General features: G+C 44.3%; 1 protein-coding gene across 1 annotated transcript; it reads right to left on the reverse strand.

The window, feature by feature from the left end:
- Positions 1–24,412, reverse strand: LOC135981214 (maestro heat-like repeat-containing protein family member 2B). Its single transcript, XM_065582482.1, has 25 exons — positions 24,263–24,412; positions 22,343–22,435; positions 21,802–21,871; positions 21,576–21,689; positions 20,483–20,556; positions 20,097–20,219; positions 18,725–18,808; positions 17,951–18,095; positions 17,439–17,479; positions 16,974–17,115; positions 15,897–15,949; positions 13,774–13,881; positions 12,915–13,037; positions 11,061–11,213; positions 10,229–10,255; positions 9,781–9,903; positions 9,289–9,368; positions 8,671–8,806; positions 8,407–8,502; positions 7,419–7,523; positions 5,195–5,318; positions 3,622–3,731; positions 2,798–2,950; positions 1,490–1,644; positions 1–7 (listed from the first exon to the last, which is right to left on the reverse strand). Exons 1-25 carry the CDS (start codon positions 24,410–24,412, stop codon positions 1–3), a joined length of 2,589 nt encoding a protein of 862 aa, XP_065438554.1.
- Positions 24,413–27,131: the final 2,719 nt, after the last annotated feature.

Here is a 27,131-nt window from a genome sequence, read left to right on the forward strand (position 1 = left end):
TTAGTCCCTGTAGAGGGAAGAGAGGCTGCTACAGCTTAAGAAGAGCACCTGAAACCAATTAAGCCAATTAGAGCACCTAAAGCCAGTCACCTGATAAACCCCCCTGCTTCAATCAGACAGTTGGAGGAGTTGAAGCAGAGTGGTTTGGTGTTGGAGCAGAGAGCAGTTTTGAGGAGTTGAAGGAGAGTGGTTTGGTGTTGGAGCAGAGAGCAGTTTGGAGGAGTTGAAGGAGAGTGGTTTGGTGTTGGAGCAGAGAGCAGTTTGGAGGAGTTGAAGCAGAGTGGTTTGGTGTTGGAGCAGAGAGCAGTTTGGAGGAAGCAGTTTGGAGAAGTGCTGTGGCGGGCCAGAAGACCAAGACCCGAGGTAAAGGGAAACCCGGCTTGTGCAGACCAGAGGGACTCTACAGACACAAGGGGTTGGGAGAAACTTGGCCCAAGCAGAGAGCGGGCAGGAAGCCCCACAAGCTGAAGGGCCGGAGAGGGAAGTAGCCCAGGAGAAGGAATCGCTAGTTCAAGTGGTTCACTGCTATCCCTAGAGCCCCTGGGCTGGGACCTGGAGTAGAGGGTGGGCCCAGGTCTCTCCCTCTCCACTCCCCTTTTCTGGGACACTAATGGGACAGTCGATACCCCAGTTCAGGGGTGAGAAACGGTGCCCTGCACCCCCACAAGAGGAGAAAGTGCGGGACGCAACATAATAGTGCCGGCAATTTGCCACACTGGACATACAACTATGAGACCAAATATTCGTGGCCATCCTATGTCCCCTTCACAAAGGGTGTCCCTAGCCTCTGTTTGCCAGAAGCTGGGAATGGGTGACAGGGGATGGATCACTTGACAATTACCTGTTCTGTTCATTCCCTCTGGGGCATGTGGCACTGGCCACTGTCGGCAGACAGGATACTGGGCTAGATGGACCTTTGGTCTGACCCAGTATTGCCGTTCTTATGGTCTTAGACTCCAGCACTGATAACTGATAACTCAGTTAGGGATCTTTAAATGAAATGATGGATCTGCTTCCAGTCCAATTTTAAGTACCCAGGACAGCAACTCTATTCTAGCAGCCACACCCTCACTGATACCAAGCAGAGGTCTGATGATAATATTGGCTCTATTCTTTGCAATCAGCCAGGGATTTGGACTTGAAGCTGTCATGCTACCAGGAAACCAACAGCCACTGCTAATTTCCAGAGTGAGGTCAATTCAGGTGTCTAGAGAGGTAGATGTTTCCAACAATACACTCCAGTTATACCAGTAAAGATAGGTCTTTAGGATATCAAAGCAGCTATTAATTAATGGAAACAGAATGACACTTAGTTTCTCTCCGCACCCCACCTTAACGTGCTCTTGGACCTTCCTGCAGAAAGACCCAGGCTATTAACCTTTAGGAATTATCCCAAACTGTTTGCTGCTTAAATAAAGCCCTACATCTCCCAGTAAAGCTGTGGGATCCATGTTTCACCAAGATGAATGAAAGAGGTAGCGGTATATACCTGTCTATCGGCAGAGGTTCGCTGAGGAGGCTGGAGATCACTGTCTCTAGGTCACGGTGAGCTAAAATGGACACCGCCTCCACCAGGAACTGCCTCAAGCTGCCCTCCTGGATAGTAGGCATGTGGCTATATATTATAACCAGGATATCTGGCACCTGGAAGGAACAAAACCAGAAAGAAATGTCCCTTTTTCTTTCTCTCCATTCATTCTACGGAATCAAAACCTTTATTTAGCCATTTAGCCAGTTGCTGCTTTTTTAGAAATTCTTCACTTCAAGAAACAAATGTTCAAATATGTCTGCATAAATTTAACCCACAAAAATTGCCCACACTTGGCTGTAAAAACTAACACTGACACACACATATACATACCAGGTAATTTAATGTGGTGGTGCCCAGCTATGCATTAAATAAACCAGTTGGCATGCACAAAAGAAGGCTTTGCTTGCCCACATTTTGCAGGTGTGATTTAAGCAGCCAAAGCTGACCATTTGCCTGGAAGAATGCCTAGTTCATAAACAACCACAAGCACAAAATATGCAAGTGCTTTAAGCACAGTGTGCAAATGCCTGGGACTATGAACAGGTGATGACCTCTTATATTCCCTCCTAGCCCTTCACATCTTCAAAACACTGTGCAAACATGGCAGTTCTGCTGTCCTGAGACCTTTCACCAGCCTTGTTAGAAGATTTGTGGAGTGCTCCTTTCATCTAGCGCTAACGCACTGGGCTCCAGAATAAGGCATATAAATAGTGGATCCCAAAGACACTATAGTTTTCTTCCTCCCTCCCCACTTCTATTCTTAAAGGGTACGTCTACACAGAAAAAAAAAAATCCCACAGCAGTGTAAAAGTGTAGCTGTTCCTGGTTGGGCTGGAGCCCAGGCTCTGAAACCTGGCAAGAGGGTGGGTCTCAGAGCCCAGGCTCCAGATTGACTGGGAATGACTACAGTGCTATTTTTATCCAGGTAGCCCTTAGCCATAGGCCTCCTAATAACTGGATGATTCCAAGTGCCAGTCATTCTGTCTTGTTGTATTTTCCCCAGAGTCTGTTTTTTCAAGCCTTTCTTGGCTGAATACTGTGGCAACAAGCTAGACAAATAAATAACCAACCATCTTCCTTTTCCCTTGGATTATCTCTGTCTACTGCGATTGATTCTGCCATTGCCTATCTTAGGGTAGGAACAGAGATGGAATCGACTCTATGTCTGAGGGGGAGAAACAGCAAGATTTTTGTTCATTACACATAAGGGCAAAGATCTAAAAGCCTAGAGTTTAGGCAGAAAACCTCTCCAGTTTCCTGTTTTACCTTGTCCAGCATGGCATCTCCACACTCCTTCAGGATGATCTTCATCCACAGTCCAGCTGCCGTGGCACAGGTGGGGCTGGCAGACAGCATACCACCCAATGTGGCCTTAATAAAGTCTGTGGCCTGTTCTGAGGGAAAGTACTCACTAACAACCTGGGAACAAATCAAAAACAGGAGAGACTGCAATGATGTCTGGCTTTTTAAAAATGGAGGCCTAATATCTCTATGAAAAGACAGATGCATCAACAAATTGTTAATTAGCCTCATGTCTAGCGAGCCATTTGGGATTACAATTCTCTCTACAGTCTATAGACGACATTTTTGTGTTCTTCACTAATGATATCAGGTTAGAGACAAAGCCTCTGTTGCACAGTTACACAACATTGTACTGGATATGCAGGAGGTAAGTTTCCAGTTTGTATTCTCTGATATACACTGCATCTTTTTACAACGTATAAAATGAAGTAAAGAGAGGCATGCACACAAATATAGGCTAAGGCAAACCCACAAAGTGACAGAATGAAGACTGGGTGGTTTCTCGGCTTGATGTTCCACTAACACAGTTTTTTCTCATGGATGTCTGGATAGGTACATGTGTGCGCAGCTGCGTGTGTATTTTCATGTCCGTGCAACATTCTGTGGAATCTGGTTTTTACATGGCATTCATAGCACACATCTATGAAAAGCATCTTGCTGGTTACTAGCAATGAATGCCCCGCTCCCACAGCTCACTCCAAGTGCGGAAAGGCATCAGAAAAGTGTAAATGTAAAATGAATAGTGCCCCGTCACTAGAACATCCGCACAAGCTTTTTGAGTCAGTTACCCTGGCCATTTTGGAAGATGCCTGAAACAGAGCCTCAGGGTCTGGAGCTGTTAGTGCTTCACGGAGACATCTCAGCTCCTCCGCCACTGACCCCAGATTCATGGACTGGCCTGGAGTGGAGAAAAGCAGAAAAAGTACTGTAACGATTAATGAAACTGAACCTCTATTGCATGGATATTCATACAGAAGGATCCATGTGCTATGCTCTTATCAGAATAGTGTAAAATCTTGGCACCATCAAAGTCAATGGCAAAACTCCTGTTGACTGTAATGGAGTCGGGATTACACCCTAAATGTCTGAAAGTTAACGGCAGTGGTATGTTATTGTGAATGATACAGGATTGAACAAGCACTGTATTCAGCTTGGAGCAGCTTTCTGGGTGTGTCTGGTTTCAGTAGCCTCTCTGCTCTCAGTATTTAAATCTAATCTCATAGTCAAGTACAAGTCATGCAGATAGATCTCAGGTTCCAATGTAGAGGTGAATCCCTCCACCAAACTCTCCTTGTAAAAGAGATGGGGCTGGACAAAAACTTCGGCAGGAAACCCAGGTTCATCAGTCACTTCTAAACACTGCTGGGATTTCTATCTTGTACATGGAAAGATTGGAGTCCCTTCTTCTGTTTCTGAATCACCAACACTGTTTTTTAGGACTGATTAATAATAATTGGAAATAAGGTGACCAGATGTCCCGATTTTATAGGGATAGTCCCGATTTGGGGGGTCTTTTTCTTATATAGACTCCTATTACCCCCCACCCCCTGTCCCGAGTTTTCACATTTGCTGTTTGGTCACCCTAATTGGAAATGGCCTTAAACGATAACCAAGCCCTATCCCTTTACATCTAACCATTAGGTGAAAAGAATATCCTACTCTTTCACAGAGGGGAAAATGGCCTACACTTACTCCAGTAGCTTTGAATGCTCATGACAGAGGGCTGCTGGAAGAACTTTTTGTTTAAAGAATTATTCCAGGAAACCCCTCCAATACAGCCAGTGGCAGGGTAAAGAGAATGAAAATGTTTAGTACCAAGGGCTTGTCTACATGGAGATAGTCAAGAAAGCTAATCCAAATTAATTTTCAAAATGCATTAGTTAAACTTCATTAAACACCTATGGGGACACACTTATTTAGAATTAAAGGGGCCTTATTTCAGGTTAGTTTAATTCATGTAATTCACTAAAATTAATAAGGGCCATTTTAATTCAGAATCAGAGCATCCACATATGTGTTTAATGCCACTTTAAATTTACACCTTTAGTTCATTTGGATTAACTTTCCTTAGTGTCCCTGTGTAGACAAGCCCTAAGGAATTAGCAGTCATCTACCTGTATGCAGACCATTTATTATTTGTACAGTTCCCAAAAGTGTGCTAGGCTCTTTACACATCATAATCTTCTCTTCTAATGAGGTATTTACAAGATGCCCACCATTCTGTTATCTAAGTGCCAACAGACAGGACAGAAAGAACTAGACAGGCAGAAAAATGGACATTACAACAGTGAAAGAAGGTGAAGAGTTACTTATACCTGCTAATGGTGAAGAATTACTTATACCTGCTAATGGTCTCCTCACCTTGTATACAGAGAAGGCAGCTGATACAGTCAACCACCCACTGACGGGACGTGGCCAGTGAATCACAGCTGTATGGTGCTATTAGTCCAATCAGAGATCCAAACCGATTAAAAGTTTCCCGAGTCTAATTACAAAAGAATGAAGAATGAACGTTCTCCAGCTGTACTAGACTTCACTTGCCATCCTTATTGTTGATACCAGTCAGCTCTGTGTTTTTGGGGAACCAGGGCGCAGTATCTAGCCTGTGTGACTCATGAAGGACACCCCTCACCCCCGTCTCTGTTTGAACCAAAACCGATCGGAGAAAAGGCTTGCAGAGAACAATGAAGGGCATGGGGAGACACACCTAGACCCCGCCTGACAAGGGTGACAAGATTAAGACGTCTCCATTTTTGCATACAGAATGAAGAACAGAGACAACTCCCCTAGCCTCATCTGCATTAAAGATTAACCTGTGTATGACCCATAATAACTTAACAAGAGGCGCTTCTACTGTATCAAGACAGTTCACTTGCATGTGAATTTCAAAGAGATGTATTAGACTAGCAATCATCGACTCATTCAAAAAGGAACAATAGAGGCTAAGTGTATTTGTCTGTGTTTATCTATACCTGGTTAGAAGTTTCGCAATGTAACCAAATTAGCTTGTAGATGCTAATTCCCTTTCATGTCTTAATTGCTGTAATTATGTATGCAAGGTGTTCAGTTAACCTTAAAATCAAAGATGTAAGACACTCCAGGAAGCCAATCATTTCTACATTATCTTCAGCTTAACTATCTGTGTTATAATGGAAGAACGGCTAATTACCTTATGTGAAGGAATGTAACTAGTTTACTGTGTTAATAGAATGAGAATAGAAGATTATCTTCAAAGCAAAGTACAACAGGCGATCTGCATTGGGGGAAGGTCCTTCTGTGAAAATTTCTGTGAGGTCGGCTTGTCAGCCTGCTAGAATAGCTAGAAAAGAGAAGGCTCGGGCCTGAGTCTATCATAGGACAGAGATTTTGATAATAAGTGTGAGAGTACTTACAAGGGGAGATAGAGTCAATGTTTGTAATGGCTTAGCCATTCCCAGTCCTTATTCAAACCGGAGTTGATTGTGTCTAGTTTGCATATCAATTCTTGCTCACCAGTCTCTCTTTGGAGTCTGTTTTTGAAGTTTTTCTGTTGTAATATAGCCACCCGCAGGTCTGTCACTGAATGACCAGACAGGTTAAAGTGTTCTCCCACTGGTTTTTGAGTATTTTGATTCCTGATGTCAGATTTGTGTCCAGAGATTTTCCAAATAATCATTTGGAATAACCTGGAAAGTGCATGGAAAAACTAACAGACTTTACATCTAAGCTGCCTTTGGATTCTGATCCGTTGGGATGATTCCAGAGAGACTTTTACAAACCAGCAGTTTATTCCATCACTGTTGTGATCTTGAACTATGAACATTGAAAGTCACTTGTATGGATATTGATCATTTAACCATTTGTAACTCTCTTCTTTCTTTTAACAATAAATCTTAGATTTAGTTATTAAGGACTGGCTGACAGCGTGATATTTGGGAAAGACCTGAGATTCATGTTGACCTGGGGATAAGCATCTGGTCCTTTATGATCAGGGAACCTCACATATGGTGAGCCAGGTTTTCAGTAACCCCTCACTATATTAGACATAGAATATCAGGGTTGGAAGGGACCTGAGAAGGTCATCTAGTCTAACCTCATGCTTAAAGCAGGACCAATCCCCAGTGAGATTTTTACCCCACTTCCCTAAATGGCCTCCTCAAGGATTGAACTCACAACACTGGCCACTGCTCAAACCACTGAGCTATCCCTCCCCCTTCTTCTAAGACATGGATGTTTAGATGGGAGACAAGGTCTGGACTGCCAAAAGGGGACTGCGTTTGGCATCTTGGGTCTGGACTGCCAAAAGGGGACTGCGTTTGGCATCTTCTTAACTAGGGTGGGGGCTCTTCTGTTGTTGACTTGGTGAATCTAATTAGAGAATAAGCCATCAGTTTGGGGGATTGTCTGCCCTCTACTTCTTGCAGTCTGCCCGGAGTGTGGTCACAGCATTGTTGTGTAAACCTCTCTCTTCTGGAAGCAGGGGGATCTTAGTCACCTTGAGATCCCAGCTGCTGCCCTGGAAGAGTCTGTCATGCATTTGCGTTGAGTGTCAGATCTGATATAAGCAGGGAAGTCAGCTCAAGGAAGAGTAAGAGGCTATACTCACTGTGCTATTAACTGTCTCTTGATAGGCAGTCAGCAGCTGGGTGCTGGCCTGCAAGGCCCTTTCTCTCTCCCACTCCTTCTCTGAACTGACCCATGGCCTTAGTAGCTGTTGGTAGAGCAGAGGAATGGACAGAGTTAGTACCAGAAAATCCCTCCCAAAAGTTCCTCTTAAACAGGTTTAATTGTCACTAAAATCCCTCTCCAAAGCATCTGAGCTCCGTGTAGCAAAGGAATTACATGTCTAATGGAAGAGCCTCTTAGATATACAAGTCCCAGGGACCAGATTCACCTCTGGTGATTGAAGCCAAAGGAGTTACATGAGAGATGAATCTGGTCCCGTGTATGTGATGTCTGCTGTAGACTGTCTGATGGGAGCTGTCTAGCACATTGCATGCTGTTTGATGTCTGCTGCTGTGGTCTGATTCCTAGGCAACTTCTCCCATGTCGAGTGGCAAAATGACAGAGAGGAGCATTTCTTTTTATTCATTTGAATAAGAGCAGAGAAGTCCCCCCAGCCCAGCTCCTTTTATAACTTCATTTTTATACTGAAGGTGCATCAAACTCCCCACCCCTCCGCTCTTCAGGATATTCTGTTCATGTCTGAGGAACAGGAAGTCTCCTCTGAATGAGTTTCCATACACAGGGCTTAACTCAATATTAATGAATTCCTCTTCGAAGAAGTGATCAGTTTCAACTGGTTCTCTTGGATTTGGCTACTGCAGTGGTGATTTTCTTGCCGGTCCAAGTAGTGTCAACTCCATTGTAAGAACTCGATCCCAATCTAGCCCTGGCATAAAATGACATAGCTTCCGTGGATTTCAATGGGGCACATGCCCACTTATCACAAGGAAGAATGTAGTGCTTTCTCCCTAAAATTAACTCGGTTGTGGAAACTTCCTCCACAACTGAAGCTTGACCCCCTAAATCTCTGATTCTTCCCTGCTGTAACACAAGAAACAATCTCCACCGCGGTTCAAAGGTCTACTCACATCAAACATTTCCTGGAACCAGTCTGCGGTTGGTTCTTCCTCCAGCAAAGTCTTCATTAGCTTGCCAAGGGCTTCCAAGGACCCTACGTACAGTGACTGAAACCAGAAGAGAAGGAGTGAGGCTCATCACAGATCATTTGTGTGTGTGGGCCGGGTGAAGCTAACCATAACCTTGCCAGGGAGGCCATGTGTGACTGCCATCACCCAGTGCCTGCTGGGCAGAAATACAGTGGATGGTGCCAGAGGAGAACTGTTGTCATGTACCTGTATATGCAGAGCATCCTTCGCTGTCTCGCCTTCCTCTTTTGTCTCCTCCAAGGGAGGAAGGGGAAATAAACTTTTGAAACACTGATCAAGGAGCTCACGGTTTTCCTCCAGGGTCAAAGATGGTTTGAGTTTGCTGGCAGAAGAAAGAGAGAAAAGTCATGCATTAGATTCAGTACCACCTCCAAGTAAAAGAGTGGGTCCAATGGCTAGAGATTGCCCCAGTCTAGACCCCAAATGCAAACAACCCTTCACTTTGCAGCTGAGCACCTCTTTACACCGCTATTAAGTATTGGCTCATCTAGAAGTAAAGCTAAAGCTTCAAGTCCCCTTTTTAGAGAAACCCACAAGCTTCCTCCCCCCTGCCAGCTAGCCAGATACCTCCCTCCCCATCTGAACTCTTCTCCATTGTACTGCATGGCCCACAACCTCCAGTCTTGTGTCTTTCAAGCACAAACCTCCAAATGGACACATTCAAACCCTCAAGAAGGAAGTTCTGCTGGTGAGCAGCATGTGAGCCAAATCCTGCAGGCATCAGACTGCTCCCAACCTGACACTCCTGAATTAACAAATAAGAAGTCATCACAGTGCCAGGAAATATGGCAGAAAATAGCCTACCTCAGATGTCCAATGGCAAGAATTGCCTTGTAGCGAACTGGAGATGCCAGGGAATCCAGTGGTTCCTTTTTAATGAAGTCCTGAAATGCATTAATAGGGACATAAAAAATGGGAAATGGATTTGAAAGGCAGAGAGGTCTTCCTCTCCCACCCTGAAATAGGGCCATATGCCAGACCTGTAATAAACAGACACCGGGCTCAGCAGGCTCTCTGCCTCTGAAATCGACCGTAGAGCCATCTGCAGGCTATACGGAGGACAAAAAGATAACTCACCAGACACAAGCCATTCCTTCCAGTTACAGCCCACAATATGTCAGCATCCCTGCCGAGCTCAGCGTGGACCCAGCATTCGGGTGCCATGCAGGTAGCTCATGAGACTGCAGTAGTACAGTCACAGCCAATGGATAAAATAACATCTCCCTGGAAAACCAGTCTTATTGCATTACAACAAACTCCTTTGTACTTCAGTCCTCAAAGCTCCTAATCACTCACCAGCATGTAGCCAAGGAGCTCCTGTTTGTAAGAGAATTCGAACTCCTGGGAGTCTCTGGTCTCCAAGATGGCACAGCTAATCTCCGTGACATTCTGGATGAGGGTTAATTTTAGGTACATGTCCTACATAATCCAGAAGGAGAAACAAGAGGATGTGGATGAGAAACTGAGAGAAGAACCAGAGTCCAGAAGATAAAGATCAGGAATTAAATCTAGCCTCAGGAGAGGAGAGAGGTGTCCACAGACCCCAGAAGGCAGAGGACCCCAGCTCTGCACCCACCTCAGAAGAAAAGAAAACCCAGGTTCATCAAATAAATCCAGGTCCACTTACACCAGAGCAACCAGGACTCCTGCTTGATGTAGCAAGAAAATCAAGCTCGGTGCAATTTAAACAAGCAATTTGTGTATAGAAAATGCAAGACCTGAGAGCAGATTATTTAGAATTTACCTTGTTCGTAACAGTGATGCCCAGCACCTGAAAAACGAAATGCAAAACAGCTCTTAGCAATGTATGTCCAACATAACACACATCCTCAAAAGGTCCTGGCTGGTGAATATGGAGCAGAGAGAAATCACTATTGTTAAATCTTCCAAAAGGCAGGAAATGTGTCCAGAGGGGGTGTTTTGCAGAGGTCAGTATCAGGGGCCACACTACATAATATTTGCATTTGTGAACTACTAGAAGATATCAGTTTGGTTCAACTGTTTTTGACAATGCCTAAGTGAGAGTCTCAGTCAGACAGGGCAGAATTGAATGGCAAAGTGACGTGGAGAGGTTGCACGGAGATGAGAGTCAGTGCCAGCAGTCAGACACCTAGGGAACAGAAATAAGGAGCACACAGACAAACAAGAAGACAGATAAGAGGTAAGGGAAGTAGTGTGTCCGAGAAACAGAGTGACAGCAAATCAACTAAATACAAGCTAGCACTGGTCTCTCTTGGGTAGCGAAAGATAGCGCTAGATACACATACATATTAGGGGAGTTAAAGTGTTATTCTGAATAGCCTGAGTCTGACCGCATCCGAATTACTGTGTAGCTGTGGTCTACAGAATTTCAGAAGAATATAGAGAAACTAGAGAAAATACAAAGAAGAGCAACAAAAATGATACAACATGTGACATCTCACGCTCCGTCCATTACAGTTTTAAATGTGAGTTATGTGACAAATTATTGCTCAAAGAAGAGTTTTAGAAAATGCAAGCCCTCTCTCTATAAACTCAGAGGCAATGCTATAACTTCAGGGTAATGCCCCTAACACTTATCACACAAAAGCTCTTACCTGACAACTGGCTCTGTAATGGTGAAGGATGTTCCCTGTGATGTCTGCCTCTACTCGGGAGAGAAGCTGGTCTTTTGGAGCGTGAACAGCCACGTTGCTGTATGTCAGCATCAGGGTGCTGCGAGTCTTGCCTCTTTTCCCACGGTGGTAGTCCTAGACAATCGGAAACGTCACTAGAGACAAGTTCTTGTGATTCATTTTGCCTTGGAATTCTGATCTGCTGCTGACCGAGGAATTGCTCACAGCAGCAATGGCAGTTTGCACTTGCAAAGCTCTTTTCAGCCAAAGATCTCAAACCACTTGCAAACAGTATTTAAGCAATATAATAACTGTGTGAGGTAGGGAGTTATTAGTATCTCCATCATTCCCACGGGTAACTCTGACACAGAGAGCCTAAAATGCTGAACATAGAGCAGTGAAGTACACGAGAGCTTAGTCATTGACACTGGTGGGTACAAGATCAGACGCTAAATGTCTTGCCTAAGGCTGCACAGTGAGTAAATGCAGAGCCGGCAATGGAAGCCCAGAGGCCTAGGCTCCTGCTCTATCCTTTAGATCAGTGGTTTTCAACCAGGGGTACTTGTGTACCCCTGAGGGTCTGCAGAGGTCTTCCAGAGGTATATCAACTCATCTAGATATTTGCCAGTTTTAGAATCATAGAATATCAGGGTTGGAAGGGACCTCAGGACGTCATGTAGTCCAACCCCCTGCTCAAAGCAGGACCAATTCCCAACTAAATCATCCCAGCCAGGGCTTTATCAAGCCTGACCTTAAAAACCGCTAAGGAAGGAGATTCCACCACCTCTGTAGGGAACCCATTCCAGTGCTTCACCACCCTCCTAGTGAAAAAGTTTTTCCTAATATCCAACCTAAACCTCCCCCACTGCAACTTGAGACCATTACTCCTTGTTCTGTCATCAGGTACCACTGAGAACAGTCTAGATCCATCCTCTTTGGAACCCCCTTTCAGGTAGTTGAAAGCAGCTATCAAATCCCCCCTCATTCTTCTCTTCTGCAGACTAAACAATCCCAGTTCCCTCAGCCTCTCCTCATAAGTCATGTGCTCCAGACCCCTAATCATTTTTGTTGCCCTCTGCTGGACTCTTTCCAATTTTTCACATCCTTCTTGTAATGTGGGGCCCAAAACTGGACACAGTAATCCAGATGAGGCCTCACCAATGTCCAATAGAGGGGAACGATCACGTCCCTCGATCTGCTGGAAATGCCCCTACTTATACAGCCCAAAATGCCATTAGCCTTCTTGGCAAGAAGAGCACACTGTTGACTCATATCCAGCTTCTCATCCACTGTAACCCCTAGGTCCTTTTCTGCAGAACTGCTTCCTAGCCATTCGGTCCCTAGTCTGTAACAGTGAATGGGATTCTTTCGTCCTAAGTGCAGGACTCTGCACTTGTCCTTGTTGAACCTCATCAAGTTTCTTTTGGCCCAATCCTCTAATTTGTCTAGGTCCCTCTGTATCCTATCCCTACCCTCCAGTGTATCTACCATCATTTTACAACAGACTGCCTGCAGTTAAGCAGAGAGGAGCACAATCTGGAGCTGGGGTTCTCTCAAATGATTTTTATCATCTGATGTCTCATGGCTTGAGCGCCCCTCCCATGCACAATGTGTGGGAACTACATCAGTCGCTTGCATGGAAAAGACATCAGACGATAAAAATCATTTGAGACAACCCCAGCTCCAGATTGTGCTCCTCTCTGCTTAACTGCAGGCATCACGTAGAACGCATACATTGGGGGACAATGCTAGCTGACCAGAGCAGACACTACCGCAGGGTTGCTGCCCCTGCTTTAGAGGGAGAGGAAGTTTGAGAGAAGCCCCTGGCTCCTTTACCTTCAGGCGGCCGATGAACCCAGAAATCTTAACCTTGCTCATTGCAGCCCCAAACTCCTGAAGTGCATTCAAGGTGAGGTCCAAGTGGCTCTCAGCAGACAATGCGAGGATGGAAATGACTCCCTGTCACCCAAGAAAAATACTGGTTAGGATCGAACCAGGTGCCTGATAGACCCCACGACTCCATTCCTTTCACCTGAAGTGGTGTAAAATGCCAGTGAGGCCTGAGACACATGGGGAGCGGGGGCTGAGTGAAATAGCAATGAAGAGGATATGAAGCAAAATGGCGTCTGTCCCAGGCCAACTCAGAGCTGAGCCCCACAGGGAGCATTCAGGGATTCCTTGGTAAAGTGGGGAGAGGGACAGAGTCCTCACCTCTCTCTCAGGGGCTTCCGTATAATCTGTTGTCGTCAGAAATGTCTTAATCTGTGATTTAACAAGGACCAGATCCTGACAAACTGCTAAGGACGTTCCTAGCGCCTTATACAGGAAACTCTGAAAGAAAGAGACCAGCCCTGAGATATCAGTAACACAACGTGCCTGTCAGTACAGACCCAGCTCAGCAACACTCAGGAAAGAACACGATAGCCAAGTCCAAGCATCCAGACCGCAGAAACATCCCATCATCTAGCCCAGCCGGAGAGCCAACAATGCAGTACAGACAAGCAGCCTGTCCAAGCAAATATTGGAAGGGCGGGCGGGCGGGTGGGCGGCAAGAGAGCAGGAAACAACCAAAAACAAATTTTATATGCAGAATAAAATATAAAGTAATGAAGCCTTGAGAGAAGCCTTATGCAGCCCCCCCAGTCAGAATTTCAAGGGAAATGAACTAGAAACTAAGCCTTAACAGATAACAAACCTTCTCTTTGGAGGGGCTGGCATAGCCGGCCATCTGCTGGCTCAACTCAAGGCTTATCTGGCTGCTCCACGCACTGTCGCCTATCATCTCCAGAGATGTTCTTAGGAACTGAGTGTAAAACAAGAGTTAAAGCAGATGGTTAATTGCAAGAATTTGGGGGTTGTTGTTGGGTTTGTTTGTTTGTTTGTTTGTTTTTTTTCTTCCTTTTTCTCTGTTGTAAAATTTCCAGTATTCAGGTGTCATGGGAAGATTATTTCCCTATTGACAACTATAAACATCAACAACCCAGACTTCCTCTGCCTGTTGTTCTTTAACCTTTTCCTGATGATTCCTCTCAGTCCCCAAACCCAGATGGACAGGGAATTGGAGAATGAGATGGAGCCAAGAAATCTGACCATTGAGGAGTGATTTTATAGTGGATGGAGAATGGGTCTAATAAATTTAGAGCTTAAACTTAGATAACCAAACATTCCCCTGTCTCACAAAGGACAGCTCCCCAAATCTCTCTCCCAGCATGAAACACCCAAACCAAATGTGATCCTCCATTCATGAGACAAGCCAGCTGGCAGTTCGTCCAATAGGTGAAGGATACCTCTGGACCTCCAGATATAGTTCCAAGCATCCATTGTCTTCACTTGTAAACAGGGTATCCCCTATTGTTTGTTTGTTTTTCTTGTATCGAATCTCCTCTGGAGACTTTGCAATCACTTGATTAGAATATTGCTTTATTGATTAGCATCCACTGTGAAGAATTACTCATCTACATACAGCCATTCAGGCAGATAAGTATCTCCTGCCTGAAAGAAACTTATTGATCACTTTCTGATGGTCAGCCCCTACTCACAGACCTTAAAAGCATACATTTCAGTATACAACCATAACGCCTTATATATTATCCATCCAGTCACTGTGCAATGATTATGATGATCTGTGTGGCACAGGTATCCAGTAAAGGCTTTACATGACACCCTTTGATTATATGGAGATCAGATCCAGGGAATCCTGGTAATCCTATGCACTCCTGTGGCCTCTGCCACTGGGTACCCAAAGGATCTGGGGTCACACCCTCAACTCCCATTGAAGTCAGCGAGAGGTTAGTAACTCTCAGCACTTTGCTGTTTCAGGCCCGAATTTTGAACAGCAGCCAGGAAATATCAGAAACCTCACAAGAGAACCTAATCTTCTTTGATTTTTTAGCCCAAAGAATTTCAAATGAGGCTGGATCTGGAATGGGAAATTCTAGAGTGTAATCCAACCCCAAATGGAACTCCAAACCTTCTGGGGCTTATTTGTCACTAGATCCTATCCTTTCATTTTCAGCGCTCGCCATAAAAATGTTCCTTGTCTGGATTTACACGAGCTCTTTCTGACCAGAAAGGCTTCTCCATGAGACACAGTCACCAAACCTTGTCTTGTCGCTTTTCCTTTTTGGGTTTCTCAGAGCAAATTTTCTTTTAAGTGGCAAATAGAAAAAAAGAATCCTTTAAATGTCCCCCAGTGATGCATTAGCACCATTAGCATGTTGGTTTTCTGGTTAAGTTTTGTGCTGTTCCCAGTGGTAATACAGAATTATTTATAACTAGAGCTGGTTGAACAATAGTAAGTCCATTTCACAAAACAAGTGGGATTTTTTTGTTTTCTTGATTTTTCAACACACAAATGAAAAGTGAAAAAACAAAAAATATTTTGCTTTTCAAAATCAAAAATGACCATTATTCAATTCTTTGTTTTCCCTCTTTCCTTCCCTTTATCCCTGGTCCCCTTGCCGGTTTCCCCCTCTTCCACTTCGTGACTGAAAAAGCTGGAGCTGGGAGGAGACAAACAGAAAAGCAACTGGAAAAAAAAAACCCAAAATCAACTTCAGTTTAAAAAAACTAAACATTTTCTATTTGGGTTGGGGTTGCTTTGTTTTGTGTAAAAAACATACGAAAAAAAAAACCTGAAAAATTTGAAAATGTCCCATAAAAATCAAAAAGGCCATTTTTCACTGAACAAAAGTTGCAAATGAAATGGTTTGACCAGCTCTGCTTATAATGAATAATTGATCATTATTCTTTCCCCAGCTGATACATTTGGAGGGGGGAGGGAGGGCTGTGACAATACAGCTGAAAGCCATCTTGTACCTGAAGCAGCATGTGCTCCCACTGTTCATGGTCCAGGGAATTCTCTGTGTTCCCTATAAAGGAGGAAGCAAAACAATAATGTCACTTAGGTTAGCAAGAAGAGTCGTCCCAGGTATCTCCTTTGCAATCAGTCCTTCTAAAACTCCTGGTCTGCCAAGCTGTAACATACCTGGGCTTTCAAGGCTAAATGGGAAGTGGTGTGCCGAGTCTTCATTTATTCACTCTGATTTAAGGTTTCGCGTGCCAGTCATACATTTTAACATTTTAAGAAGGTCTCTTTCTATAAGTCTATAATATATAACTATTGTTGTATATAAAGTAAATAAGGTTTTTAAAATGTTTAAGAAGCTTCATTTAAAATTCAATTAAAATGCAGAGCCCCCCGGACCAGTGGCCAGGACCCGGGCAGTGTGAGTACCACTGAAAATCAGCTCGCGTGCCGCCTTTGGCATGCGTGCCATAGGTTGCCTACCCTTGGCCTACACTGATTGAAGGGTTTTTTCCACGGAGGTCAATAGATTCATACCACTGTAAAATTGGTGAAAGACATTTTTAGGCCCATAATACCTAGAGTCTACAAAGGGCACCCACTTGGCCAACCTAGCTTTTATGGCTTGGCTTTCCTTACAGAAAGAAAAACTCTGGGTTTTTTAATTGAATCACCCTTGAAAGTAAACATGGGGTTTAATTTTCAGAAAAATTCAGTTTCCAAAATCAGACTATATATGTAACTCCAAAATATTTCACTAACCTCCAGCTTCATGTGTATTCACCTTCCCAACTAATAACCTAGCAAAGGCGTGGGGGGAACTGCTGTAAAATTTCCATTCAGCTGAAACCTTCCTGGCCTGATTCTGCCCTGATTGAATTGGCCTCAGTGGTTAAATTCTGGCTTTACCCCAGTGGTTCCCAGTTATCCAGGGGAAGGAAAAGTGAGAGCCTAGAAGCCCAATTTCAGTTCCCCACTGTTCCCACGTACTGCAGCAGGAATGGCACAACACATGTCAATAGGAAGCTGCATTTTGTGGCTTCCCTTCAATTCTCCATGGACCGCACTCCTCCTAACTAGCACTTTACCTTCAATGTACCGCAGCAGAGGTGGGATCTTCAGTACCCACATCTCACCCACTGCTGCGTGGATATTGTGGTGCAGGGCCTTCAGTAATTGCAAGGCAGCACATCCATGTCCTTCTCTTTCATAAGGGGATGAGGCTACTACCTGTCAATGAGAGAGAAAGAACAGGCTAAGTTTTGTCAGCACAATACCAGTTTGTTCCTGAAGGAGGGAATAGTTCAGACTCTCTCATTGTGGAGACCATACAATAGAGCTGTTGCTTCTACTGCAGTGTCTTCCTGAAGAAGCAAGCATTCTAGCTAGTACGAGGATGCACAACAGTGTGTCTCGGGAGAGGGTGGAGAGAGAGAGACCCAATCATACACATTGCTCAGCCTGTCTATAAGTATCTAGCTATAATACCGATTTTTATAGTTAACTGTCCCACTTCACATTTCGCAGAAAACCTATTTTCCTGGTCTACTCACCAGGAGTCGCGCCAGCAGCCCCTGTGGTGTAGGGAGTTTCACTAGGGAAAGAAACAGAATAGTTTTAATTATGCCAGGCTTTGCAGAGAGCCCTGCCAATGTTATTCACCTATCCATTTCCAACGTGCCCACCAATGTTGAATACAGCTGATAATAATTTGCATTTCCATAGTGCTTTCAGTCTGAGCATCTCAAAATGCTTTACAAACAGGAATGAATTCCGCCTCACAGCACCTCTATGAGGTTGACATTAATTACTCCTTCATTTCACAAGTGGGGAAGCTGAGAGAGAAAGATCAAGTGATTTCCCCCAAGGTCACATCAGAATTTTGGTGTTAAGCTGGGAACAGAACCCACATTTCCTAGCTCCCTCCCATGGCTATGTTGTAATCACAGACCATCCCTCATTCATTTTAGCCTCCTGATTGCAGACGAGAGAACTGGAGCAGACTGAACCTGTTCATTTCATAGTGTGCCTGGAGAGAATACATGAAAGAGTTTCTGTTATAAACCTGGTCCACTGTAGTCGAGGCAAGCAGCTTCTTCTCCTTCCTGCTGCTTTTTCTCAGCCAGTTCCCTAAGGCATCTGCAGAGAGGCTTCAAAGTACCCGTGTACTGAGCTGGCACCACATACTCCAGAAGCCTTGGCCATAACACCTGCAGAGAAGAGCGAGACTGTTCAGTACCCAGCTATTTCCATTCCCCCACCTCCAGTATCCTGCTGTCTGAATCCCTCCCTGTCATGTAGCTTCTCCTTTTATTCCTCACTGACCCTTCCCTAACCTATCACCTCATCTCTCTCTCCCCAACATCTCACTCTACCTGTCCGGTGCCCCCGCACTCTGTCTTTTAAATACACTGCCTAGTTTGGTGAATCCTCTTTCCCTGCATTAGAGCATTATGGAGCTATTTAGATAGCACCAGAAACTCACCCAGAACTTTACAGACCTATATAAGGCACAGTCTCAGCCCCAATATCTGTTCAAATCCAGGATCACCAAATCAGAAGTATTCATGGGGGATCTAAGGGGAAGTTGCACTCAGACAGTGGAAAGAATTAAGGGAAGATCTCTGCAACATGATTCCTTCCAGTTAAGTTGCTTTATATCTTTTCTCTAAAGTGAACCACTTACTCCATGATGAAGGGGTCACACCATCCCTGACATGAATTTGATATGCTGTTCCTCCATTATGCTGACTGTGCAAAAAGCTTCCTTGTGGAGAGGTACAAGGAACGTAAGGAAGAACATCCCTATTTCAAGAAGCAGTAGCAACAGGTCACTTACTTGGGTCATTCCACTGACTGAGGTGTCCAGACATTGCAGGATGTCAATGCACAGGGTTTGGATAGTGCTTTCTTCCTGAATAGCCTGGGTGAGAAGTGTTGTACCCTGCTGTGAGATAGCTATATAGAACTTATTAGCTAGTAGTAAGACACTGGCTATAGAATCAGTGTCCTTCTCTTACGAAGCCATCTTGAACATTGACCTATGCCTGCTTTTATATTGCACTGGAAGTGCACAAACGTCTGAAGGAAAGAGAATAATAGAAACTCCTAACTGGTGGGTCAGATCCCAGGCTTAGGAAAACCCTAAAGTGAAGGGAATGATTCACTGAACACAAAAGAGTTTCCCCAACAGTGTTCAATTTTTTTAAATTTGAAAAAAACTGTTTCATCTTTTTATCTCTGAGGAAAAACATTCAGCCTCCGCCCAGTGGAAATAAATATGCAGAACCAGGGGGATCCACTCTGTTTGTTCTGATGCCCCAACCAGCTTGGTCATTCTGTGTGTAGTGAGTGTGAGTCTATCAACAACTTACTGTAAAGTTGAACTGTTTATGTTAATACATATCATGGATCCAGTCATGGAGCACAAAGTGTCTGGAGCCCCTGGCTGTGTCCATGGATAGAAATACGGATTGAAGATATTTTTACACTAGTACATGTAGAGTAGAGTCTGTAGTGAGGGAAATAGGCAGCAAGCTTTTCCAGGCTCCTGACAGTCTGGGATGCAGCCTGCATAACCTTGGTGTTTTGCTAATAGTTTAGGTATGCTTCAACAGCCAAAGAATTGGGCATCATTATGTTCTCTGGAGAGTCTATTGAAAACAAAAAGATGTGCTTCTTTGTACAAGAACATTTCACTGAAAAATGGTGTTTTCAGCATTTTCAATGTCTCATCAGAGGTTTGAGTAACCGAGATAACTCTGTTAGATAATAATAATAATAATAATAATAATGGAGACATCCCATCTCCTAGAACTGGAAGGGACCTTGAAAGGTCATTGAGTCCAGCCCCCTGCCTTCACTAGCAGGACCAAGTACTGATTTTGCCCCAGATCCCCAAGTGGCCCCCTCAAGGATTGAACTCACAACCCTGGGTTTAGCAGGCCAATGCTCAAACCACTGAGCTATCCCTCCCCCCCAGTAAATACCCAGTGTGAGATTCTGATCTCTGTTACACTAGTGTAAATCCAGAGTAACGCCACTAAAGTCAGTGGAGTTACCTTGACTTTACACCAATATAACTGATCAGATTCTGGCTCTAATCATTCAGTCCAGCTGTCCTTGAGTCACAACTCCCACGGAAGGCAAGGGGAGCAATCAGCATGCAAGTGTGGTAGGACCGAGTCCTAAGTGTTAAGAACTCTCCTTACCAGTTTGCTGGTGGACACACTGAACTCGCGGAAAACATATGCTACCATATCCCATGCTGCACAATTCTCCACACTTCCTGAACTGAGCAGCCTCCTGATGAAATGAAGAACTGCCTTCCTCACCTGCAAGGGTAGAGATTACACACATAAATTCTTGTTATCCCTTCTGCCTGAAATAGGAGATAGGATATGAGAGTCCTTATGCTTTTGAGTTTATCTCCTTAGATTATAAACGTGGATACATTTAACACTGGCAGGAGAATGACATGCCTTCTCTAGTCTGCAGTCTCTCCTCTGGATCTGAATGAAAGCTCCACCCAGATATCCATTCATCCCATATCATTGAAAAAAACTGAAATATTTCACTGCTCCACACACAATCTTACCGTAGCATTCTGATCACTGAAAGTGGATTTCACTGCCTTCACAATCAGAAACTTTTTAACTCTTGTCTCGGGCACTGAAAGATAAGGAGAGGTGTACAGTACTTCTTTGTTCCATTCACTCACTTTCCACATTGGAATTAATCCTGGATTTCAAAGGGCCCTATTTAAGAATAGTACCGAGCTTCTCTCATCTGCAGAATCAGTGGGAAAAACATAGGACTAGACTCTGGTCTCAGTTACACCAGTGTAAATCTAACGTAATTCCACTTCTATAACGAGTGCCATCATACTACCATGATGGAAATATTATAAAAGCGTTAGATAGACTGAGGTCATTGAAGTTAATCTGTGTTTACACCAGTAGAACAGAACTCAGAATCTAGTCTACAGTGTAGAATACTGACGAATATCGAGTCAGGAGTCCTATTTTATTTGTATCTGATTATTGTTAACATGCATTAGCCCCAAGTTAACTTCTGTATTTGAAGTTGAAAAATATCTTGGGCTACATTCAGCACTTAGTTGAACCTGTTGATTCTGGATGGCCATAGGGGGGTAACTTAGGGCAGCATTTGGTCCCTTAGTGGAGATCCAAACCACTGGTGACTGTGTGTTATAGAGACTCTGTGCCCCATTTGCAGAGGCGATGAGTCTGTTAGAGCTCTGCCGTGCCTACAAAGCCTTGGTTCTTTAGCTCAATCTATAGTAGCTCATGCTTTTAGATCTGGATCAGGGCCGGCTTTAGGCCGATTCCCCCGATTCTCCTGAATTGGGCCCCGTGCCTAAGGGGGCCCCGCACCCCACGCCTAACAGGGCCCCGAGCCCAGTGGCCTTTTTAATTTTTACTCACCCAGCGGCGCTCCGGGTCTTTGGCGGCACTTTGGCGGCGGGTCCTTCGCTCCCTCCGGCTCTTCAGCGGCACAAGCGAGTGAAGGGCCCACCGCCGAAGACTCGGAGTGCCACCTGGTGAGCACAAGCCCCACGAATCGGGCCCAGCACTTCCTAAAGCCGGCCCTGCTCTGGATGTCCCCAACTCAACCCTCAGCATGTCGGCCAAGAGGGCAGCTGGCACAGTTGCTCCTGTGTTACTTACAGTCGGCGCCAACAAGAGCTCTGAGCAGATTCAAAGAGGCCACACGAACAGCCTCATTCTCAATCTCCAGCTGCGAGTGCAGAAATGCTATCAGATCATCAGGAGAAGAACGGGCTGCAAGGGAACAAATCACGTCCTCACTGACAACAGAACTCTTATTCTTACCATACCTGACAAAGGAAGTTACAAGGAAACCACTGTGTAACTCAGAGTCTCTTCCCCTTACCTAGCAGAACGACACAATCCAACAGCTCTGCGTGATTTTCCGCGCTGAGCGGCTTAGCTTGAGAACAGATCTGTGGGAAGAAGGGAAATGGTCAAAGAAAAACTAATCAGAAGCAATTGAAAAGAAAATGTTCAATGAATTTCTAAGCTTCCACTTCCTACTTGTCCAACTAGAGGTCTGAACCCCAGGTAGATGGTACTGAATGCACAGCAAGAATCAAACACAATGACCAATACATTCGATAAGAGAAGCTAAAGGGTTTTGAGCAGCAGAGCTGATCGAATCAAGACACAGCCACAGTTTTTACTAGACAACTCTGACTCCCCCGATAATCGGCTTATGGTGAAATTGCTTTACAAACCGAGCTGGAGATTAGCTAAGAAAATGAGACCGCTACCTGCTTACTCCCGAGCCTGCAGAAATCAGTAAGGCATGAGGAGGTGCCCAGGCTCTGCACTATCATTCGATAGATTTTTATTGTTAATATGCTTCAGCTCTGCTGTGCCTAAGCTCAAGGGATCCAAGCAAAACCACCCCTCACCTGGATGTGCAGAGCACTGCAGATAGCTTGAAACTTCTCTTTAGGGAGAGGGATCTTATATTCACAAGAGACCTCCAAGAGCTGGCTCAGACTCTGCAACAGAGGGTGAAAGTCAGATGGTGGCACACACAGGAGCAATATGTAGTGACTGAAGCAGCTTCAGGGGATTCGTAGATTCCAAGGCTGGAACGGATTATTGCCATTGTCTAGTCTGACCTCCGGTACAACACAGGCCATAGACCTTGCCCAGAATAATTCCCAGAGCAGAGCTTTGAGAAAAACATCCCAATCTCAATTCAAAAACTGTCAGTGAGGGAGAATCCGCCTCGGCCCTTGGTAAATGGTTCTAATGGTTAATTATCTCACCATTAAAAATGTACACCGTATTTCCAGTCTGAATGTGTCTCGCTTCAGTTTCTAGCCATTGGATCAAGTTACACCTTTCTCTGCTAGACTGAAGAGCCCATTATAAAATATGAGTCCTTTAATCACTGTGGCTCTTCTGTCAATATCCTCTCCAGTTTATCAACCCCCTTTTTGAATTGTGGGCACTAGAACGGGACCCAGTGTTCCCACAGTAGTCACACAAGTGCCAGATTTAGAGGTAAAATAACCACTGCACTCCGACTTGAGATTCCCCTTTTCATGCATCCCAGCTTTAGCTTTTTTTGGCCACAGCATGAGTTCGTGTTCAGCTGATTATTCATCATGACCCCCAAAATCTTTTTCAGAGTCACTGCTTCCCAGGACAGCATCCCCCAGCATGTATGTATGGCCTAAATTCTTTGTGCCTAGATGCACAAATTTACATTCAGCCGTCTTTAAATGCACGTTTGTTTGTTTGCGCCCAGTTTACCAAGTGATCTAGATCACTCTGAATCAGTGAGCTGTCCTCTCCATTATTTACCACTCCCCAATTTTTATCTCATCTGCCAACTTGATCAGTGATGATTTTATGTCCTCTGCCAGCTGACTGATAAAAAAGGTGAAAATCGAATTCCTTCCTGCATCTAAACACTTTTCTCCTTTGCTGCTTGAAGCTTCCAGGATGTCTCTCATGCCAACTACATATTTTACTATGTTTAAGCAGTTGTGTAGTGCCCTGATGCTATCAAACAAGTTCATGCTGCGTTGGTTCCCTCCAAATCATGGGTATTTCAACCCCAAAAGTGACCACATACTCTGTACCGGAAAGCTTCAACCAACAGAGATGGTGAGTAACTATCACTACCAAGTAGTTATAGCTGTCTCATGACTTCATTTACAACTGTGTAGCCCCACTGAAGACAGAATATGGCCCATTACTTCTTGCTCATGTGGTACTGAGGTAGATGAAATAGAGAGACAAGGGGAGTGAGACAATATCTTTAATTAGATTATCTCACCCACCTTCTCGCTCTAATATCTTGGGACCAACATGGCTACAACAGCACTGCATAGAACGGTAGATGAAATAGACAGGCAATGCTTTTATATCGCTCTAGTTATATAAGCCAAAGCTATCACCCTCAAGCCTCCCTAGTATTAATTTTCAACCACTGACAGTTGGTTTGATATTGACCAGAGACAACATATGGCAGCCCCTGCTGTGAGGAGTTTATGATCTAAAATAGAGACACAGAGTTGACAGGATGTACTGGGAAATCACAAGGAGGGAGTATCTTGTTGGGGAGTGGGGCAGGTGTTCTGTTTTTTATCTCCTTATCATCCTCCCCAAGAAACAGAGGATGCTTTTCATAAGAGGCATTTACCTACAAATCTTGTTGCCTGGGTCACCATGTGCATCAACCCAGAACTCGTGTAGATATTTATTATCTAACAAGTCACTGTCTAAACCAGGAAACCCCACGGGCAGCAAATTCCTTATGCAGTTCATACATGCACACGCATAGACAGTTACCTTAATGAGGGGTACCTCACCTTGGTGACGTGAAAAACATCAATGTCCTCCTTATATTGCTCAAGGAGCCATGAGATCAGTTCAAATATCCGATCGTGATGCTCCTCTTTGTGTAGCAGGAGGCTCATCATGGGACCAAGGGCTTTGATGACGGCCTGCTTGAGCTGCATAGATGAGATACAGAATTTATGTTCCTAAGAATTCATTCAATATCATCCAATGGGCACACCTTTTCTACTTCTAATGAGTGCAACTTCCCTTGTTCCACTGTAGGAACGGCCCAATCTCAATATTTCCTGGTAAAGAACCGGGATTCATAGGGTTGGTTTCAGGATTATATTCTAATGCACTTCACAGCTATACCAGGGAAAATATTCCCCAGATTAGTAGGCATTCTCAGCCAACTCAAAACTGCTGTTATTCCTCTGGGGTGAATGGATTTATACCAGGAATTAATTTAGCCCACTATCCCGTGTTCATCTGCACATTAGGTGCATAAAACTAGAAGCTATGTACACTGTGTACCGACAGAATTTCCATGATGTGGTGACATTATAAATATATGGGGTTTAGATGTTTTACATGACACTCTGTTCCATCCAAAAGGACCTACCATTAAATGCCATCATCACAGAGAGTGACAGACACATAGAATTTAACATTACAATTTCTGCTAAAGGTTTAGAAAATCAGCAATTCTCACCTTCAGCTCCTCACATTTCAGCCAGTTGCTGGTCACATGACAATAGAATGGAAGAATTGTATCGAAGAATCGCAATGTACCCAGGCTGGGGAATGTGTTCTTATCCCAGTTAGACAAATATAGATTTATTGCCCTTGACCATTTTTCCAGAACTGTATGGAAGGCGAGAAGACGGGCAATGTGAAAAGGACGTATTAGTAACGAGGAGAAGTTACTTTATCAGTGAACTCACCCAGGCTAAAGTTTACTACAATTCCATGGCAGCTACTGCTTAGTTCAGGACTACACGCTGAAATCCCATATCAATTTGGAGCTATTTCTCTTCCCCCCATTCCATGTCTTGTTTCTGAAAAGGCTTTTACATTTGCATCTCTCTCAATCTTTTTTCAATTACCATCATTTGAAGACAAATTTTTTCTCCCTTCCTTGTTACCTCTTAATTAGAGCTGGTTGAAAAAGCAGTTTAAATTAAATTAAAAATCTTTACTGATAGGGTTTTTTTTTTCAAAATTGCAAAATATAAAAATCATTGATATTTTTCAAAAATCAAAAAAATGCAGCCACCTCTTTAGCTGCTCCAAAACACTGGCTGCACATTTCCTGATCAAAATTGTCATTGACATTTTTCAGGTTTGTTTTTCATGAAATTTGGAAAGAAAAATTATGGAAAATATAATTAAAAATCAAAATATTTCAACCAGCTCTCCTCTGAATGACTCGCGTCCTCTGCAGTTATTGTTTATTGAACCCTAACACTGTATGATTTCATCTTGAGTTACAGTTTGTCTGAAAGATGTTCAGTGCCCCTAACATCCATTGGCTTTACTGGGATTTGAAGGTATTGGGGAGCACTTTGCCCTAAAAGTAGGTGTATCTAGTGTCCTTGCTAAGAAGAATTAGGCCCCAATCCTGTTCTCTATGAAGTTGATGGCAAAATTCCCATTTACCTCAAAGGCACAGGATTAACCCCTTACTGAGCATCACCTGAAAAGCAAAGGAAGAGAGAAGTGGAGAGGAAGAGAAGATAGAGAAAGAGTGTGAAAGGAGATAATAAAGAAACTATGGAGAGAGAATGGGTGGAGGAGTGGGAAACAGGGGATTTTTAAATGTTCAGTAATGAAAACTGCTCCCTTCACCTCCTCCCCCAGGAGCCTCCTGGCAGATGGGCAGCTTCAGCCTTTGTGTGTGTTTATTTTAAATGATATCCATGAGTCATAAAGGGCCTGAACTTACAAATGCTCAGCGCCTCCTGCAAAGTACGGAGCACTCTCAACTTCACTGAGTGCCACGGGAGCCAAGGAACGCAGCACTTGATGCAATCCAGGGCAGGGAGCACAGTTCAGGGCCTGTTTGCAAACTTGGCCAGTCACTTCAATCTGTACCAAGACCCCCTCAATATCCATTTTGGGCACCTCCAGTAAGTGCTGCACTTACCACCACAAAATGCTTGTCTCAGCCTGCTGTCCTTGACTAACCCCAACATGGAGAACATGCGCTTCAGGGTCATTCCCACATAAGGGATACACTTAAGTGCTGCAGAAAAAGGCCAGAAGAGAAGGAAGAAAGATAATCAGCTGCTCTCCGCCTTCTTACAACACACTTAGAAACACCGTGGGGCAGGATGCTATGGGCTCCGAGGCCATTTTGTGCTGCGTAAGCAGAGCAGAATGGCTTTAAAGCAGCCATTGAAAGCCAGTGGGGGATTCACCCTGAAGAGGGGAATCCTCCACCAGTGTACAGCTGTGCCCGATGCCCAACTCACTCCCAGAGTAAGGGGAGAGAGCACTGGGGCGGGATGAGAAGTGGGGTGGAGAAGAGCTCCACTAGACCTGATCTTCCACTCATTCCCATCCTCAAAGAACTTCAGTCAGGGGCAGGAGTTAGAGCTTGCACCTCCGTCTGGATAGCTCATGATCTGGCAGCCAAGAACTAGCAACAGCAGTTAATCTTGTGTCTCTCCCCAGACACACCCGCATGCACACACTCAAACACAGCTCTGTTTAGCTGTAACATTTTTAGGTAGAGAGAGTAATCCCCTGTCCTTAAATGAAAGACAATAACTTTGAAACAAAAGATGGAAGTTACCATACCATAGGCTGATGACAGGTTGCCCAGTGTAATGAAAGTAAACTCTTCAGGCAGCCCCAGTAGTTTCAGATGACACTGCAGCTTGTACATCACCTCAT

This window comes from Chrysemys picta, chromosome 2 (genome assembly GCF_011386835.1).
Source record: "Chrysemys picta bellii isolate R12L10 chromosome 2, ASM1138683v2, whole genome shotgun sequence".
Lineage (NCBI taxonomy): Eukaryota > Metazoa > Chordata > Testudines > Emydidae > Chrysemys > Chrysemys picta.

What these genes read in the sequence shown, in the direction of transcription:
- LOC135981214 (XM_065582482.1), bottom strand. Translation starts at nt 24,412, where the DNA reads ATGCAGCTCAAGCAGGCCGTCATCAAAGCCCTTGGTCCCATGATGAGC. An exon ending in ATGTTTTTCACGTCACCAAG is followed by an intron (nt 22,436 to 24,262) that starts GTGAGGTACCCC and finishes CCTCTGTTGCAG; the next exon opens with AGTCTGAGCCAGCTCTTGGA. An exon ending in AAGAGACAGTTAATAGCACA is followed by an intron (nt 5,319 to 7,418) that starts GTGAGTATAGCC and finishes TTTTGTAATTAG; the next exon opens with ACTCGGGAAACTTTTAATCG.